This window comes from Anabas testudineus, chromosome 14 (genome assembly GCF_900324465.2).
Source record: "Anabas testudineus chromosome 14, fAnaTes1.2, whole genome shotgun sequence".
In the NCBI taxonomy this organism is placed as follows: domain Eukaryota; kingdom Metazoa; phylum Chordata; class Actinopteri; order Anabantiformes; family Anabantidae; genus Anabas; species Anabas testudineus.
The window spans coordinates 17,952,960-17,973,530 of record NC_046623.1 but is presented as its reverse complement, the minus strand read 5'-3'; the positions used below and the strand labels follow the sequence as shown (position 1 = coordinate 17,973,530).

The following is a 20,571-nucleotide window of genomic DNA, read 5'->3' as shown; positions in this document are numbered from 1 at the left end:
GTACATTTGAGTAAACTGGAGTTTTCTGAAATAGAGGCAGTGCAGTGTTACAGGCTTTGAAAAGAAAACCATTATTCATGCCATTGGTGACATATATGGAAACGGTGATCAACAAATTTTTTTTCTAACCCCCCCTTTATTTATACCCAGCTTGCAGTTTGATCCTGCACCTCGTAGAGGCGAGCCTCACGTCACGTCGTCGCACCCCAGACTACTTTCCTGTAACTTTGACCTTGCACAGTCAGTCCGTAAGTTGCCATGACATATGACTTTCAAACCTATAACACAAGAATGAGGGATAGGGTGGGAGCCGGGGGCCAAAACAGCAGTGCACATGAGTATCCATATAAAGACCTATTTAAGCATTTAGCAAAAAGTGTCTGTGTGTCTCTGGATGGACCAAAGGTGTGTGCCATAATCATTCAAATACTAATTGCTGAGGACTGTTGAATTGATGAAGCAGTGGACGTTTAAATCCCCATTCGTCCCCAGTGTAGCTGGACTTATGGCAACCGAAGTCCAAGAAAAGATTTGCTACTTCAATGCGGCTGTTGAAACCCCACTTGCCATGGCTTGTTATATTTAGGGAGATCTAAATATGATCTGTTTGCACTTTTGTAAATCTAAAGAATGATACATAGTCAAAAGATGAAAAAGATTTCACACTACGATGTTTTTTTGTTGTTTAGTTTTTTTCCAATTTTACACAAGGTTTCTTTGTCCTGGGTAAATTTTAAAGACAACCCCTTCTTATGCAGTCCACCCAGCTTGGTGTATATGATTGACAGATGATGGAGTGGTTCATCCACATCAACTCACCGACTCCCTCTGACCTGCTGAGTCTGTATTAACCCAACCATTTGAATAATAAAGACAAGGTGACTCTTTGATGTGAATGTGCTGTTTTCCTCTTTTCTCTTTATGATTTTTATAATAATGGTCTTTTCATGTAAATAACTTTGCCCTGAGAGAGGTGACAGCTTGGTGTCAGGTCATGTTGACCTGCAGTTTACACTTTAACCACGGTGGGAGTACACCAGTTCACCAACCAGCTAGTAGGCCATCCATCTTGCCCTGACCTTAAACTTGGCAGTGCTTCATTGTGTGCTTTAGGGAGTTTAAACACTGATGATTTGTCACTGAATAATACTGTCTCACAGCTATCATCATTTTTTTTTGGGGACATCTGTCTCTAGTAAACCAAACCAAACATAGGACACCATCTTGCTCCAGTATGCTTCTGTGATAAGTCTAAATATTAGAAATATTTTAGGAAAAAAAATAATTTAGCCTCATACAGCGATAGGATCATATATATTTACATCAGAACAATAGCGTTTTAAGCTGAGAAATTTAAGTGAAACAATTTAATAATATAGGAATTCAATTAAAGCTTAGTAGTTTATGTAGGTGCAATGTTTGTTGTCATGCACACAAATGTAGAAAATACTGCTTATGTAATGTGCTCGTATGTTTTCCACTCAGCACTTGAAAGTATCATGGAAGCAAGGGCGCACACTATGGTAGTTCAAATCACTGCATTAAAAATCCACACTACAGCACTGCATGATGTCACGTCACCCACATAGAGAAATAACCCATCAAATCCAGAAGTAACTGTACAAAACTGTCTAAAAACTGTTCTTAAGTATGTTTAGGTACTTCTACTTTGTTTAAATACATAAAAAAAAACTTTAATTAGATATTGTAGAATACATTTCTGTCCCTAGAGATACTGCTCTGTGGAGTGGAAATATAGTGTGTCTTACTGTTTACTGCTTATTAATATTTGTACACAAAAACACATCAGTATGACAATTTTAAATCACAACCCACAGGTTAGAACAGTGGGTCATCTCAAGACACTGTCACATGTTTACCGGGTTAAGAATCTGTACAAATATAACTAGACAGAATTATATAGAAAATGGTAGAGAGAAAAACAAACCCACTGAGCAGCACCAGGACACAGCGGAGAGGAAAAACTCCCTTTAATAATAAGATATTATGCAGGTTTGTGCTAGAAAAAGGTTCTACTGAATGGAAAGCTATATTTAGTTTTAAAACAATTTATTGTAAAAGAAAAAATGATATTCTGATTCAGTAGTTTATGTTTGGCAGATTCCATATAACGCTACATAAATGAATAAATCAGCTTTAACTATTTTTTCTCAGTGATATTAAACATATTACCATAGTTGAATGATTATCATTTTTAATAAAGTGCAAACCTATTTCATTATTATAAAACACTGAAAGAAGACGTTTATACAGGAAAAAGCTGTTTTAAATCTCAGTGTGAAACTGTGGCTCAGATCTGATCCACTGGACAAACAGGAAGCTGCCATCTTCCTCTTCTTCTTCTTCTTCTTCCTCCTCCTCCTCCTCTTCTTCTTCTTCGTCGTCAACCTCCGGGCGGCAGCTTCTCGTTGATCCTCACATTTTAGCCGTTGTTCGGCGAAGCTGCGTCTGGGAGCTCTGCTGCTGGACTACAGAGGAATCCCACCTCTGGATTTGCCCTAAAACATTTACGGTACGTAGCTTCGTAAACACGAAGGCGCCATGTTAGTCTGTGGATGTTTTACGCTTCCTTTCTATATTTATTCAAATAGCCTGGATATTGTTGCTAAGAGGCCTCGGACATCGGACTGCGCTAGCGTAACGTTATGCTAACAGGCTAGCATTGTGCATGGTAATGCTAGCTGCCTGGTTAGCTTAGCCATGTTTAGCCAACATTGGTTAATGTTTTGGTTGTAAAAACACAAGATGACTATTTTAGCTAGCTCATAACACACGGACTTTGAGTTTTCGTTAATGAAAATACTCCTTCTTGTTATCCAGTTTTTCAGTATTTAGCGTTTAGCACGCTAGCACCTTTAGCATTACCGTAATTTAAGTTAAACGCTAAATAGGTTGGAGGCAACGTTAGCGCTAAACACTTGAGTTTGAGTTGACATTGCTAATGGTAACGACTGCTTAGGTAACTTTAAAGAAGGTTTACGTGTGTACCAGATATATTGGTGTTTTTGCAGCGATGTAATTATTAATGTTAAACAGTCTACAACGGGATAATAGTTGTAGTTGTAAACTAGCCAACACGTCAATATTAGCAACGTTAGCTGTTAGCACTAACTGCTCAGAGTTAGTGTACAGTCTGAAGAGGTTTTTTGTTAGCTAATAAAATTAAGTACACGTGTTAATGTAGCTATAACTTGATGTGTTTTTAACAATCGTATAAATCTACTTTGCAGATAATGCCCACAATAAAACTACAGAGCTCTGATGGGGAGATCTTCGAGGTGGATGTTGAGATAGCCAAACAGTCTGTCACCATCAAGACCATGTTGGAAGGTACAACTTTCATTCAAAAACTTCTAACTTTTTAAAAACCTGTTGTCAAACTGATGTATTACATTCATTGATACTTTTTCAGATTTGGGAATGGATGATGAAGGAGATGATGACCCAGTTCCTCTTCCTAATGTGAATGCGGCCATCCTCAAGAAGGTACAACACACATCCACACATCTACCACACGTGTGCTCCTGTCTATGACGACCAGACTATGACAGAGGGTTTTGTTAAAGAGATTAGTTTGCATACATGACTGCACATTCAGTCGTTTTATTAGATTGAATCTGTCAATTAAGAAGTGTTCATTTCAACTTGGTTGGTTTGTCTGCACTCATTTATACAAGTGGACAATAAAACACCAAGCACATCTCAATTTCAACAGAAAATTGAACATTATAATAGAATAATTGAACAGGACTTACTGTGTGATGCTTTCCTTATTTTACCTATGCTGGCCTAAGACACTGACAGTTGACGACTTGTGGTTTGTTTTAGGTTCTTGGTGAAGATCATTAGCTGTACTGGTAATATATCACACTGAAGAACTAGCTGTTTGTGCCTATTTCCTAACAAATCACATTTGTAGGAGCAGAAAGCTCTTTCTAAAGCTTTTTATGAGACCATGCTTGTACTCCTTGTATGCAGTTATTTTAAGATTCTTCTGCTCATTTCTAAGTTGGAAATCTCAGGTTATGTTATTTTACTTTAAGTTACTTAATATATGGTAAGTGGTTTCACGTAGAAATGTATTTGTTTTTGAAAGAAAAGCAGATCTTCAGATGATCAAATTGATCAGAAATACAATGGTGATATTGTTAATGTTGTAAATTACTTATTAACTAAGTAATACAATATCTACATTTGTGTACAGAGTACACCACAAGCTTTTGAATGGCGCCTGTGCCACACATGTGCTAGACAAAGGTCAACAATTTTATTGCATTACTAAAATCTGCTGTACGTATTTAGTTGTGCGTGTGGTGTAATTTCAGGTGATTCAGTGGTGCACTCATCACAAAGATGACCCCCACCTCCCGAGGACGATGAGAACAAGGAGAAGAGGACAGATGACATTCCTGTATGGGGACCAGGAGTTCCTGAAAGTGGACCAGGGCAACCTTGTTTGAACTCATTCTGTAAATACAGTTGACTCTATATGAATCTAACCACAGCCACTACCACATCCCAATCCTCATTTAAACATGAACCAAAAACAAAACCATACACAGGAGTTTAATGGTTAACATGGTATGGATCTATTAGAATGGAGGGGAATCCTCACAAGTTAATTAACAGGTTTTAGACACACATGCAGATGTCCACTTGAACACTATTTGACAGGTAGTTTATCAGAATAAAAACTATTCGTTCAGGGACAGACCAAATTTTAGTTGGTTGTAACACAGTTTGTGGTCAAATAAAAATCCCTGAAAACTGGAATTTGCTCTTTTGCAGAGCTGGTTACAAGTTAATCCTTAATTTGTTGGAGTCAGTAAGTGGACGAAAACAGTGAAATCCTTCTGCTGCTCTAATCTGATTTCAGTGTTTACTTTGTTGTCATCGTAGCCATTCTCTGCTTCAGTGCTTCTTTCTGTTATGTTCTTGTGAAGCTTTGTGCGTGTATTTCTTTTGTGACTTTTGTTTAATTTATTCACCGGTGTATTGAATTGCTGAGCCTTTTTATTTTAAGAGATAAAGTTTATTGGTTTGGATGTAGAAGAGACACCAGATTAAAAAGACTGTAACGAAAAAAAGAAAAGGGAATGATCTTGTGACCTGAATGGATTTCTGTGGGCAGAGTGTGAAGGTAAATCAGACTGAGCATGTGATAGATACATAAATACTTTATTAATCCCAAAAGGGAAATTCTGGTGTTGGAGTTATATAGAAAAATCCTACACACAAATAGAAGATAATATTATAATATATAAGAATAATACTGGCTAAGCTATTGGAGCAGAGCTCTCCCCTGTCTGAATGTTATACAGGGTGAAGGCTGTTTACAGGAATCACTTCCTGTACCTAATCATAGCCGTTCCTGGGGAAAAAAGGTGTTCATGCAGGTTTGGGACTTCCAGGAACTGAAATTTAAGTTGTAGTGTCTGTTACCTGAGCTCTGGCTGTTTAAATGTGTTTACATGCTGAAGACGCACAGTTGTAAAAATAACTCTATTTCATATGAAAAGTAATGCAAGGTGTGGTCTGTGGCCAGGATGTGAGTCTACTGCAGCACAGCAGGAGGAGAACTCATGTTTTGTTCTGTGTAAGTTGAAGATATTCTCACCTCACCTGGGCCAGGCTGAGACATTTAATTGAAAATTGTACCTTGAATAGTATCAACATATGAAAAATGCTTTTTGTCTAAGACCTGTTTGGGTTTTAGCGCAGCATAAATGTTTTGGAGGGGTCCCGTGGTACCTTGCTAAGCTGGATTTTATCAACTAAAGGGCTTGGCAGAAAAATATTATATAAAAAGTAAGATTACATTTTAACATGACCTGCAATGCTTCCTACTGTTTACACAGGCTCTCCCTAGGTTTCCTGAGGGCTTGGTGGGGGGTGGTGATTGTTTAGAATATTTAATTTATATTGTAGGATGAACCCTCGTATGTAAAAGATAAAGTTGTTTATATGGTTGTAAAATCCTGTCTCAGTTGTCAACAGTTTGCTGTGTGATGAGACTTAAACTACATTTAGATTATATGTATAATAATATGTATAAACAAGCTTTCATATCTTCATTCTGTCCAACAAATATAGCACATCCCAGGTCTAAGGAACTAATGCTATAGATGTGCCACCCATTTTTGAATAACTTTTACATTTATCCAAAGCAACTTTGGCCACAGCCGTGATTCGAACCCCACATGGTGGGTGGCGATCTTACCGCTATAACCGAATAACGTTTGCAAAGGAAGACTACTACCAACACTACTAGGAGCTTTTACTGGGTTCATGTGCAGAATAGCTTCCAGGTTTTGCTCTAACTATTCATTTTGTTCATACTGACCTCATAGAACTTTCCTCTTTAATGGGAATGCAGTGTTTTAAAATGTGTATCTTAACCATATATGGTGCATCAGCAGTCTGCGTTAATCGAATCGCAGGTACTGTCCAGAGCTTTTAGTGTGAAATTTTCTCCTTTGTGTTTCTTTAGGGGGGGTGAAAGGACAATAACATAAACAGTTTGGTACCCAAAAGGATGTTGCATTCAAAGATATGACCTAAATTTGTCTGAGGCTGCTCAGTTCTTGAAGTAACTTCACATCAACTTGGGGAAAAGTAATTTTTCACACATTAAGGACTGTTAGATTCTCTGTGTGCAGCCATGTAATCCAGGTATGGTACAGACGCTGACGCCACGTTAGCACGGCTGTAAGTAGGATGATATTTCATCGACATACCTGAAACATGACGCCCGCACCTGTGCAGCCTCTTTTAACACAGGCGTATTTTCTTTCTTAATGCCTGGTGACTTGCTTGTAGTTAAACCAAGCGGGAAGCATTAAACCCTGGCAGTCAGAAAAACTGCAGCAGGGAAAATCACAAGTAGCTTCACGCATTGTAGTCGATGACATGAATGTCTGGTAGAGGATACACCTGTTGAAATGCTGTCGGCCGATCATTACAAACTTTTTCTGTCTCTTCATTTCACTGTTGTTTCGTGTTCAGGCCGCCAACTACTTGGACATCAAAGGCCTGTTAGATGTCACCTGCAAGACGGTGGCCAACATGATCAAAGGCAAAACCCCGGAGGAGATCAGGAAGACTTTCAACATTAAAAATGATTTCACAGAGGAGGAGGAAGCCCAGGTAGTTATTCCATCCATCACCTGTCTGCCAGAAAACAACAATGGTCTTGTATACATCAGGAGAAATTAATCACTTTGAAACCGTCATGAGAATAAAGCTGCCTTTCATGTATTTTTGGAAACTCAGCCTTCCTCTCGTTCACAGGTACGCAAAGAGAACCAGTGGTGTGAAGAAAAGTAAGGTGGCGGGGGGATCCTGTCAATACTACCACACTGAAAAGGATTGTCCCTGCTAACTGGTTGCACTGGCGTTGTTCATACTTGTTAATATTTACATTTAGTATATTTAGACACATGCCCCCCCATCATTCCCTGTTCCCTCAGTTTCTGAATCCTAATAGCATGAGCATTTTAACTTGCCTGTGTTATGTTAATTTAAATAAAGAAGCTCTTTTCTGTTTCCAACCACTGTTGTGTATTCTCATTAAATAAATAGTCCTGGTTTTATGGCTTTGTACCCTAAAACATTATAAGACTGTCCTTTCGTATTTCCCCTGTTATTCATCGCGATGGTTGTCTTTCTTTTTTTTACTGGACGTTTGTTTCTTTTAGGATTAATTGATTAAAGTGGGTTTTTTGGAAGTGAAAGAGTGCATATTTTACTTTTGCTCTGTAAATGCATCTGTTCTGTGAAACAATGTTAAGAGAAGAAAGGAAAAGTGAACTTGGAGCATAAAGCCGTGCTTTTTTTTTTTTTTTTTTTGGCGAACTGTCCTTTGGACTCGAAGTACTAGTGTTGTCACAGCGTTGGATAACTCACTCCTGATTCATGTTGTATTGAATTGGAAACTTCTCAGATAAACTCTGAAGCTGGCTTTTGGGATGGTCGGACATATATTGAAGGAGCAAATAAAGCATTTCAAAAAGTTGGCGTTTGTCATTGTTTTGGAGCTGAGGAGCGTGACCTTAAACTGAGGAAAGTAGACGTGGACAAAATATTCCAAACACTTTTAATACATCAAACAAAACAAGTAATACATCAGAGGCGTTCAAGGCATAAAAAATACAAAAGACATCTCTGAGGTGTTCTACTACTGAACATCCTCCAAGTAAAACAAACCATTTTTAGCACAAGAGCTCTCTCTGCTGGAGGGAAACTGTACAAAGCCCAGCCTACAGTTTGTCCACAGCGCTGCGAGCAGAACAGTAAATTAAAGCTGTTTTCTTCCAAATGTGTCTTTGTTACACTAAAGTTGGCACATGCACAGAACATTTGAACGCTGCTGCCGTAACACTTGGCCAAAAAAAGTAAAAGTCTGCACGAGAGGACAAACACAAAACGTATCGCTTTATGAAATGATAGAAACTAAAGGTTCTTTTTTTGTTTTTTCACTTTTTTTTCCTTTTTTATCTTTTTTTTACATAAAACATATAAAAGTTTAATTATAATAGGGAATTCCAACATTTATAAAACTTTACAACACAATGCAATATAACAGTACCCATTTGGTCTCAGATTAGTTTATGGAGCTACAAACAAAAAAACGTGTTGTTCTTCGAGTGGTTTCCCCACGAGCAAAAATATCTGACCTTTAAAAAAAAACATGAAATTTATACCAAAAAAAAAAAAAAAAAAGACAAAACAGAATAAAATGAAATGGTGATAAAGCGAGATACTAACAGCCTGAAAGTGCCTAAAAAAACATGTAACGTCAAGAAGAAGTCGTCCTCTTCTTTCACCTGCTGGAAGTCTGACAAGGAAGCTGCACAACATTTCTAAAAACGTAAAAATGTTTTGGAATGAAACTGAAGTGAAAGTTCACAAAATGGCAGCTTTAAGAATGAATCTGTCCCTCTTCAGAGCTGAGGTTCTGCTGGTCAGGCTGACTGGTCGTTGGTCTGATGGATGGAGGGTAGTATGGGATATCTGTGATGGTGATGGTGGCATCTCCTTTGAAACTATGGACCTGATGCCAGATTAGGTTTCACTGTACAACGTCTCTGCATTATAAATCTGTCATGTTTGCTAGTTGATGTGGTTCATTTAGTTAAGAGCTCATTTGCAAAGCGGTTTGTGATTGTCATGGAGGTCAAAGCACAAGGTCAGCTATATTATAAAAAAAAAAAAAGCACCAAGGGGCCAATGAGTTATTGGGCAAATTAATTTGGAGGCAGAGCTGTTCCCAAGGGAAAACGTATTGCTTTAGTTGACTTGATTAAGAAAGGAACAACTGAACTGATTAAATTCTGCCTTCAGTGCAGCTCTGCCTCGACAACTGGAGCTGGTCGGTCACCACTTCAGGGGCTGGACCCTCCACTCTAAAGGCTTTGAGACAGTTTAGCCTCACAGGCAAAGACTCTGGTGCATTCAGGTGCTCTTGGAAATTTACCTCCTGCTGTGGCTTTTCATTAACTCACTTCATACGTTAGGACTGAACCTTATATCTAACAAATATGACAAGGTTATGTAGAGTAGTGCAGCCTGAATGCCCAAGTAAAGAACTGAGCCTTGTTCATTTGTTGATGAAGCATTTGGAGAATCCGACCTCTGAACTGAGACCCCGCTAACATACTGTGTGGCTCTCATCAGGGACTAAATGCTGGCTCCTTCCAACGTCAGTCATTTTCTTTTTAATCAGACAAAAAGAAAACTGGGTAAAGAAACTGTGGGAGTGGAGGCATGTGAGGATGGGGACATCACAGCTCTGGAGGAAGCTGAGATGAACAGCGAAGGAGTGATCACTAAGTCTCTGTTAGCACTTTTAGTGAAAGTCCTGCGGCCTTGGCGGCCGACAGCGCCGTCGTCGAGCTGTGCGCCTGCTTGCCCGACAGGTCCAGGTGTGTGTGGGTGTGTTTGTTTGCCTTGCCGGTCGACTGCTCCAGGGGTAAGCGTGCGTGCGAGTGAGTGCGCGCTGGCGGAGACAAGGCGAAGTGAGCTGATGGGGAGGTGGGTGATGGGGAGCAGCCTGGGAGGGGGGGCGCTGGTGCTGGTAGAGACGGTGGCGGGAAGGAGAAGGGGAGGGGGGAGAGTCTATAGCACTTAAATCTGAAGAAGTTGGGCTGGGGCAGCCTCCTCCTTGAAGGTAGCGAATGCACTTCTTTTTCCTCCTAGGAACAGTCAGAGAGAGTTATCTGTGAATAAAGTGTGGATGGTAAATGTCAGCAGGCTTCAGTGAAGATGCATCATTCACACTGAGGTCAATGAACAGGGAGACAAACTGAATGGTCACAGTTATTAGTGGCAGTCTGTGTTCTGCTATGTATGAATCTGCACGGCTGCAAACTGATTTCAAACTGACCCACTAATCCAGTCACTGACGACGTGATGCTCTCGATCTGTTAGAAACTTCAGTATTTCGTTTAAACTGGCCTCAGCATCCACCATCTCAAGTAGATTAGCCAGAATTAGTTCTATTTTAACATTTAATGATGCTGAATCAATCATACACTATTTAATTTCCTCATGATGTGACTGCTGTAATGGCCTCTAACTGCTGTGAATTAGAAATCCATTAACAGATTATGGAAAATGAAGCAGAACTTCTAACAGAGAACAAGAAAAGAGACTTTATTACCCCTCTTTTCTTGGTTTTACAATTGCTCCATAATCTCACATGTGCAAATTCAGTACATAACTCAGTTTTTAATGTGTGTTTAGTAATGTATTCTTTTCTTTTTATGTTTGCTTTGTAAAGTGCTTCATGCTGAGCTAATAGGAGCAGAGTTTGTACTGTGCTTAAAGAGATTAAGACCGATATTGATCATTTCATCTAATGCTACATGCACGTGAATCTACTGGTCAGAATAACAACGCAGTCACTTGTTTCCCCACTTTTCCCCTGGTCTGCACCAAACACACTGCACTAGTGAGGTGTTACACTTTAAAGCTGACTTGTGTACCGCCGAGCACAGCATCAAAGCAGTTAACAGGATCCCATGATCATTACCAGAATATGATATGAGTCACCAGGTTTAACCGCAAGGAAAGGAGCTAGCCATATTTAGAGAGGCAGGGGGAGAGGGGGGGGAGAGTGCAATAGAAAGTGATTTCTAAATGTCAGAGTTCACCATCAAAAGACGCCTGTTACCACATTGCATGAATGGAGAAAGTTGAAAGCAGATGGGCATGAGAACTCCGTCAAAATGCAGAGCTGCAGGGAGCGTGTGTGCGTGTGTGTGTGTGTTGAGCTGTGGTGATAAGGATTTGCTATAACCACATTCACCCCCCTTTGTTCTCTCAAACCGAAACACACACACACACTCTCAGATTTCCATGACGTGACAGTGGGGAAGACGACGGGGTTGCTACAGTGCTGTGGTGGCAGAAGCTTTTTCTGCAGAACCGCACAGATTCCCGATTCCCGCAGCCAAGATGTCTACTGTAACTCCTGCTGTGACTAAAACAGAGCAGCGTGAGCCCTGATGACTTATATTGTGCTCTTACAAGTGTAATATTATACAGCTACAGCTTTATTTTAGAGAAAGGAAACTGAGATGGTTGCAGTTTTTAGAAACAATGAGGAGAAACACCTTGGATCAGTGTTGAAGTAAGTACGTTTGGATGCACATAAATCCAACACCTTGTGCAACCAGGGCTCAGATTAACACAGCGTTCACAGTGGGAAAGGTAGGAAGCTGCTAATACGATCTATTCAACCATTGCTACTGAATTCTGAAGTTTTATAACTTAATGTCACTAAATTGTTGCTAGAATGACTTTCTTAACCAGAACATAGTGTCCGTGTGTCAGGTCTTTTAGTTCCTGCAGCTAAATTTCTAATAATAAAACGAAGCTGAGCATTTTCCCTTGTCGACAAATGGTAGAGGATATATGTTGATGTGTACGATATCGCGTCTCTGACATACACACGTGTTTTCATCAGCACGTAACCACTGTGCAAACACCCTTTCGTACGGAGTGGTATTCCCCTTTAACCACATTAACGTACACAGTGTGTATGATGCAATGAGCTATAAAAACACTGCAGAACCCAAACCACCTTTGACCTTTAAGGTGAAAACACTGAAAGCCGACACGTTTATTCTACCTTGCATCGATTTCTTTGGGTCGTTTTGATGTATTCTGACTGTGTAGCTGCATGTTAATGTGAATATGTTTTGCAGAGCAGCACATTAGTGACAGGCAGCATGCAGAGATCAGGTGATGAACAGATGGTTAGATGGGAGGAGAGGTGGTGAGTTTTTGGGATGGATTGGGTGGGGGTGGATATTGGTACACACCTGCAGGGACCGCACCAGTCCGTTTGTTGGTTGAGGCCGAAGCGAGCCCGGCATTTCTTAGGAGAGCCAGGGTCTGAGCACAATACAAAGCATGCACAAAACAGGGAGAAGTAAAGAGGTAGAAGATGCAGAGGAGCAGAAGAAGAAAAGGTTAGAGCGGGAGGACAGAGAGAGAAGAGAAAGAGACACGAGAGCCTGTGAGAGCAGGAATAAAAGCACCAAACAGAGCTGTTCGTCCAGGGTTAGTAGTCTGTTACAGCACAGCAAAACCAGCCAACACTGACACAACTGAGTTGTCATCCTGGAACAGGCTGTGAAGACGTACAGAGAGAAAAAGACAGACGGCGCAGCCATGCTTTGGCACTCGTTAGTGGAGGATTTCATATGGTTTACAGCGATAAACCTCTTCAGAGGTCAGCACTCCGAAGATCTTCAGCTTAAACTAGAGCTTGAAGATTTGTTTTTGATGCTTCTTTTAAAATCAGAAACTTGTTACACATCATATTATTCTGGCGGAGAGCACTCAGGTGTTAGTTAACTCCTTCAGTCATGTTCAGTTGGCTTCCAGACGACTATTATCAGCTACTAATGCTAGAAACTTTTTCAAACATGAAACAACAGCGTTTCCTACATCGCATTTAAAATCTGCAGCAGCATTTCGCTGAATCCTCCTACCTGCAGATTTGTGACCCAGTGTTAGTTTGAGCACTCTGAAGATACTTCATAGGTTCAACAGAAGAACTTAAAAGTTTTATTTTAGTGTGCTAATCAAAGTTTTGTTCACTTGAGATTAAAATGTTAATAATTCAGGTTATGTGGAAAACAGAGTGGGTGGGTGGTTTGACGTTAGAGACACATCCTGCCTCAAAGACACTAAGAATGATGTGCGCCAACGCAAGTTCATGTTCAGCTGAGTTCTCTCGAGCACTGTAGAGTTGAGTCGGTCTATTTGTTTCTTCAGACTGAAACGGGGTATCTAACTAGACGAGAAGAGATGAAAAGTTGAAGCAGTGGCTGCTTACCTGTGTTGGAGTCCTGCTGCTTCTCCCTTTTTCTCCTCTTCTTCTTGCCCTGTTGGGGAAGAAAAACAAAATCCCACAGAGACGTGAGTCTGGCTCAGCTGCCGAAGCGACTGAATCTCTAGCTATCCTCCATCAGGGCTTCACTGTGGCCAGTTTCTGTTGTTCCAGTAGTTACCGGCCACTATTGGTAAAGAACTGATTCATCAGGTTTGGCCTCTGAACGGTTTCTCTTTACGTTCCCACTTGGCTGAATGTGCAGAGCGTCATACGTATGTTTACTGGATTCTCCTGAGACCTGGTCCTGAACAGAAATCTGCACTATATGAAAATAAGTAACATGTAAATCTACTTTATGAACTAAAGTGCAAACCAGGCGGCCGTCTTTGATGCTTTTAAGAAAACAAAAACAATAGTTTGCAGGACTAACGTCACTGTCAACACTGTTAATGCAAAAGTGTTGTAGCCAAAGGTTGAAAGGGCGATATGGGATTAAACCTCGTTTTGATATTCGTGCTCATATTTCATTATCTCCAGGCTGACTCTACTGTGTGACTGTTGAGGTAAACATCAGAGTTGTTCACACAGATCCTGTGATGGTGAAGTGAGGCCTCATATTTGGGTGAGATAGAGGATGTGGGCACAGAAATCTACCGCCTACGCTCCATTGTCTGTCCTCCTCAGCTCGCTGTCAGCGTTGTGTCTATGTGGTTACAACTCCTCCTCTTGCAACTGCACCTTTTCTGCTTTGTGTCTGTGGGTGTATGTGTGTGCGTGTCCTATATGGAGGTTTTTTTTAGTGACTCGGAGGAGAGACCCTCCACAGCTGCGGGGGCGATATGTGGAACTTCACTTCCTGTTTTGCTCATAGGTCCAGTGACTGTTCTGCTTTTTTTTTTAAACCTCAAGGGGAAAGCAGAGCGTGGAGGACGATGGGGAGAGGCAACATTTGAAGCTCAGCCTAGAGGACCTGAATGACTGTGTGCATGTTGTGATTGTTCCGATGCATACGTGCCCAGCACACTGGTGCAGCTAGACGTTTACTGGTGAACTAGTGCAGAGTGGTCACAGGATTTAACAGCATTTCTGTCAGTTTCTTCAGTCACAAGGTAACAAACAGTGCAGAGTTACCTGCCCAGTGTCCCCTCTAGTTAATACTGTATAAATAAACACTGCTTCCTGTCAGCATGTCATTCAGAGAAGATTTACACAGTGCGTAGAGTCATTGTATTCATCAAACTAAGCAGTCCACTGTGTTAGGACGTTTAAAGCTCCATGCATGCATCAGTAGCTCCTACATCTATGATCACAGTTTACTAGAGCTCTGGTTTATAACATATTCAGAACAGAACATGAGCCGGTTTGTGAACTATGCTTTTAATAATAATAATTATCTCTGGGTGGGATCAGGACTTTTAGCTCAGTAGTTGTCATTGTGTTGCCCTGTGACACAGCACCTACTGTGGTTAAAAAACTAATCAAGAGCGACACTGGAACCTGATCAGCGCCCATGAAGCACTCGTTCAGATCGTTATGAACGCGTTATAAACCACAGCCCAAACAAAATGACCATAACTCATGTGCCATGCCTTCCCGACTGTGGAAATCAGCTCGGTGAGATATAAAGACACAAGACAGTTGAGCAAGGAAAAGCAGGAACAGGGCACTGCGCTACCAGGTGTCAAATATGACTAAAAAGCAGCTTTTGATTTCAACTAAAGTCTTTCATTCACCTATTAATGACTCATTGTTTATCATCTTCTGACAGAAAAAGCTTCAAACATGACTCAAATGTGTACTTAGACAACAAAGTGACTACTAAAGATGGAAATCATTACCAGGTTTAGTGGTAACAGTCTTGGTTTTAGTGGACTTACACCATGTGTCATTTTGTAGCTACACTAATAATTAAATTCAATTAAAAATAAGGCACCACAAACATAAATAAATAACTAAACAGCTACATAAGAACTGAGGCAGCGAGGCAGTGAGGGCGGCCATGCGGCCCTGCTCTCTGTTAGTTGAGCAAAACGGGTTGATTTATACCTCTGTGTGATTCAGTGTTTAACATTTGAACTGTTTAATAATCAGAACTGTGGAAACGTGCAGGACTTAATGTGATGTGTCCATAACTGACCAATCAGACTTTTTTTTTTGTTTTTTTTTGCAGCTGCTGTTGGTTACGTGTTGTTCGTGAGGCTCATGTGTGTGAGTCATTAAGATTTTTGGAAAGTGCATGCAAACCTTGCACAGGAATACCCACAACCCCCTTTTTTCATGCAGCTCTTCACACACTCAGTTTTTCCACCACAGAGGCATGAATCCACCATAAGACGTGTCCCTACCCAATCAGCTTTACTCTTTTCCCCTGCGACCCCGCTAAGGCCCGCCTCCTGCAAGAGTTCAACATCACACTGACAAATGAGAGGCACACAGCAGCCTAGATACAGCACATCCCCAAAACATCAGGCTGACACACATGCATACACAGGGCTGATTAAGTCATTTCATAAATCCATGCTATAAAAATAAAAGTGTGTCATTACGTATTTCTGACTTTTGACTGACAGGGCTGGGAGCCAATAATCATGCAGGTTGTTGAGGCATTAGCCAGTAGGGGAGCAAATAATTTCTTCAGCTCTGAGGTGAGAACAACAAGTACTTTCAGAACCTGTTCTGGACTGTTGAATCGGTCCTGGTCTGTCTTTTATTCTCACTTTTATTTACAGGGAATCAAACCAGAGAGAAAAGAAACTGATTCCTCTTCATGATTGTTTCATGATATGAAAGAATCAATTCATGGTATCACTTTACTCTCAGGGAGTTTTCCTCTTTACTACTTTATCACTACTAATACTTTGAAATGTGGTAAAAGGAAACCAAAGCTCAGAGAAGTCTCTGCTAAGTCAAAACTATAAGTTTGACTGATTATGTTGGTAATTCTATAACTTTATGATGTTATTATAGCCATAAAACACACGTTTGGCTTCTTTACTGTTGAGTTTGTTCCCAAAACAACCAAGTATACAATTTAAAATTCGTGACAGGGACGTTGTCGTCATGTTGTTTTTACCTCTTGTGGATTATACAGATGTAGCACCAGGAACTTTAATGGCAAATGAGAAGATTCAGTGTGAAGGGAGGAGTAAGAAGAGAAGTGCTTACGTAGTTGTCTCTGGCAGACCAGGTCGGGTACAGCTGCATGTGGAGTTGTCTCTCCTTTCTGGCCAGCTCGTAGTACTTGGCCTGTTCCTCCCGGGTCAGTGCGTGCCACTGGAAATACACAAAGAGAAGCAAAGAGTGAGAGGATCTTTACCCATGTCTCCTACAATCCTGTGCAGAGTCTGGTGGGTGGGGCTTTTTACATGTGTCTGTCTGTTTTTAGTTTGTAAGAGGAGCTTTTCCTGCAGATCTTAAGTTTATAAAACCATTCAGTTCACGTTACTGCAGCCTTCTCATGTTTCTCATGTGTGAAATTACAGACTGACCTGGAAACAGGATTAGTCTGTGTGTGCGTGTGTGTGTGTGTGTGTGTGTGTGTGTGTGTGTGTGTGTGCGTGTGTGTGTGTGTGTGCGTGCCTCACCCTGCGTCCCAGAATCTGGTTGATGGCGGCGCTCTCCTTTAACGTGCACTCTGCGATGACCTTTGCCCTCATCTCCTTCATGTAGAGCATGAAGGCGTTAAGGGGTTTCTTGATCACCGGCTTCTTTGGCTCCTTCTCCCGTTTGGCCTCCACCTGTGGCTTCCTGCATGGAGGGAGGGGGGAGGGAAGAATTTTGATCATGACAAGAATTTCCCATTAAACAGTTTATAGCAGCTGCTGTTAGAACAAAACTCACAGTAGTGAGAGAAAAAGCAACACTTCACTTCCAGAACAACTGCATCAGGTGAACCGGATTATATTCTCCAAACTGTGCAGCTTGTCTTTTTTTGGTCTAAGCAGGATTTGTGCACAGCGTTTACACAGAAAACCACTACAACAGCTCATTCTCGCTGCATTTTACAGAATTTCTAGGCACTCATTGAACCCACTGTGCGTTAATCCTTAAGCAAACTGGTTTTGATCTCTGACTGGAGGAAACCCAGTCCCCCACTGTGCTGCAGTCACTGCTTAAAACACGAGCAGGACTCATAATTGATCTGTTTTTCTTTCAGTTCAGAATTAAAAGTCTCTGTTTAACAGTAAAAACTTCCTCATTTGACAAACTGCTCTGACCAGTTTACAACCACAGAACAATACAAATTAGAATATAATAGATTTAAACTTGGAATAATACTAATTTATCCTCGAAATAGAAAATGTTTTCCATCCAATACTTACACATACATGCCCCTGTCATACTGGTCATGCTCCTGTTTGCCTGTAGGGGGCACTATGGCTGGGTGGGGGATCCCTGTAGGATGCATGCCTGATGGGCCCAGCATCAGAGAGTGGGGGAACCTGACAGAAGGGGGAAGGGTGGTGAACAGAAAGAGAAAGACAAGAATGACAAAAAGAAAACGTCAGTTCAGAGAAATGTGTCGAGTCGGGGGCAGAGAGGACGACGAGTGTCAAAGCGAGAGCGAAGGTTTCTGTAAGCAACAAGCTCTAAAAGCGTGAAAAGCCTCATGAAAGTAAATCTGACACCAACTCGATAGGGTCACCTGCAGAACTGCCTCCTTTCTGTTCCTGTGTGTTGACAGGACGTGTGCCTGTGCATCAACACACACGTTTATTAACTGATCTAAACTGAGCTAAAACTGTTCAGCACATAACTGAGTGGGAGCTAAACACCAGCTTTCAAATGTGTGTTGAGCTCCAATGTTTTTATTAGACAAAGAGGGAAGTGTCTGTCACCACCAGAGGGCGTCCCAGCCTTACTGAGTGACATGTTGGGAGTTGAGGAGCCTGCATCCTCATAACATCTTCACCATCTGCTGAATTATCCAGAACTTTTCATTTACAGGATTTAACGTCCACATATTTTACTTGAAATAAAGAAAAGACTGTAAGAGACGGTCGGTCAGAGGTGAGCATCTGGGTCAAATGATAAAATGTTCATCATGTTTGCTGGAGCCTGCTCATAGATGGGGGGGGGGTTACTGCGTGAGAAATCCAGATAGTAGCAAAAGAGAGATCAACAATGTGCATGAAGAGCTCTGATCTCAGGTTAAAGGTCCAAACAGTCTCACACCCACACAAGAGAATTACGCACATAAAGAGATGAATTTCAGTGTGTGGTAATTAACTATTTCAGTTCTGCACTAGTTAACCCCCCCCACCTATGTCTTATGATACAGGGCTGCAACAAACTGTATGGAAGCTACTGCTGCACGACAGAGGCCTTGTGTTTGAAACCCAGCAGACGACCTGACAAACGCACAAAGCGCCGCGGAGAGACAGCGTCTGGATGTTGCAAGCAACAGTGATGTTTAGCTGCAGCTCAGTGTGAATCAAAGTGAATCAAATTAGAGCTGCAGCTTAAGAAAATGCACACGAGAAGGAAAGACAAAGACATCAGAGCTCTCACATATTCACATCATCTTTCCACCTTCTGTCCACTGTGCATCAGGATCAGGACGTACACACATAGAAAACAGGTAGCATGAGCAAAGAAAAGCAGTGAATGTCTGACAACACGTAAGGTGGAGACGAGAATGTGTTTCCGTGTGTGTGTCAGCTTTGTGGATTTGCAGCAGCGCTCAGCTCGGCTCGGCTCACTTTGCCTTGACTCAGCTTGTTTTAGCGAAAACATTGAAGTGGTCCTGTTTACAGCACACGAACGCCACACGGACTTTTACAGCAGCTGCCACGATGGATGGAAAACTCCTGCTCAGGCATTTTAAATGTGCTGTAAACAGGAGCAGACGATGCAGAGCTGTGTTTGGTTTTTGCTTCTTTCTCTGCTCGGCCCGGCTCGGTCCAACCAGCCAGCTACGGTACCTGGAGTAGGAGGAGGCACTGGAGAGGTTGGAGGAGTAGGTCTGCCTGAATCCACACGGGGACAGGCCAGGATAGACTGGAGGGCTCTGCCTGCCACAGCACAGCAGAGGGGAGAGACGGCGCCGTTTAGTTTACAGGTAAAAGTTAGTTGATCCCAGAAAGGATCCGATTCTCTTCAGGTCTATTTTCTTTTTTTAACATCATCATAAAACTCAGTAGAAATCAGACTCAGGCTGTTTTTTAATTTAAATCTGCTTATTGACAACAACTTTGTTTCAATATTGAAAACATCTAGAGTAGAAATGTACAGTATTTTTAATTCTGCTGTGTAAATTCATGAATACATAGAAACATGTGAACCAGTAAACGAAACGAATTCCTCTATAAAGTGAAATCTGATGTTTTCCGCTCTGGTTTCTTTCTTGCAGGAGCTCCTGCGATGCACCGTGATCCCTGCAGAGAGTCGGGATCAGCACTGTTGACAGCTGTGTGTCAATACATGTCTTACTGGGAGCAGAAGCGCACACACTCACACACCGTGGGAGGTCGAGAGTGGGGCTGGGATGTAAGACAGAGCCTTTGATATGTAGAAAACCTCACTTCTGCCTCCTGAGAGCCAACACACCCCCTCCCCCACTGCTTGAACTGATTCATCCTTATGTTTCACTTACAGGACAACACAACTCTTACAATCATCATTTCCATCACACAGACTTCCACATCTCCTCAGCTGAGTGGTCTTTAGGTCTCGGTGTTGCAGCACAGGCCCTCAGCTGGCTTCAGTTCCTGGAGAACCGTTCAGTACACTGAGGTCAAACTACACAGATCTACACACAGATTGTCTTTTGGTCCACTGCCATAAAAAAGGAAAAACACATTTCACCATCTCACAGGTCACACAGCAAATATTTGCAGACAGTAGCTCCTGAGTGATGGTGAAGCCAAATAAAGGCCACGTGAAAGGCATGACTGGACAGAGGTATGCTGGGAATGAGATGAAAAACCAGGCAACCGGCTCCGCTGCACCAGTCATCCAACTTCAAAAAGTCAGAAGTCATCTCCTTCAAACTTCTAGTCTCAGTCAGAGGTGTTGACAGTGACACCTCTGACTGATTGATTTAAAAAGCAGTGAGTAGAATTTTACATTTTGTCCTTTAACTCAAGCTGTGCTACTTTTATCTTTTCATAACAATTGTTATGAGATGATAAAATGCTCATTTAACTGTTGATGTCACTTCAAGTACTAGCTCTGCTCCGTCAGACGGTTAGTCGACCATCCTT

General features: G+C 41.5%; 1 protein-coding gene, 1 long non-coding RNA gene and 1 pseudogene across 2 annotated transcripts in view; 2 read left to right on the top strand and 1 right to left on the bottom strand.

The window, feature by feature from the left end:
* Positions 1-2,493: 2,493 nt before the first annotated feature.
* LOC113168844 lies at positions 2,494-4,504 on the top strand (annotated as a pseudogene).
* Positions 4,505-6,884: 2,380 nt separating this feature from the next.
* Positions 6,885-8,035, top strand: LOC113169973. Its single transcript, XR_003299613.1, has 2 exons — positions 6,885-7,167; positions 7,312-8,035. It is a non-coding gene; the product is annotated as an uncharacterized LOC113169973 (long non-coding RNA).
* A 64-nt stretch (positions 8,036-8,099) lies between these two features.
* The window catches only part of tcf7 (transcription factor 7), a 58,383-nt gene continuing 45,911 nt past the window's right edge, over positions 8,100-20,571 (bottom strand). The window contains 9 exon segments of the mRNA XM_033326334.1: positions 8,100-10,078; positions 10,081-10,214; positions 12,348-12,420; positions 13,370-13,418; positions 15,712-15,759; positions 16,532-16,639; positions 16,951-17,113; positions 17,689-17,808; positions 19,291-19,380. Coding sequence (XP_033182225.1) covers positions 9,849-10,078; positions 10,081-10,214; positions 12,348-12,420; positions 13,370-13,418; positions 15,712-15,759; positions 16,532-16,639; positions 16,951-17,113; positions 17,689-17,808; positions 19,291-19,380 — 1,015 coding nt within the window. The 3' untranslated portion in view covers positions 8,100-9,848.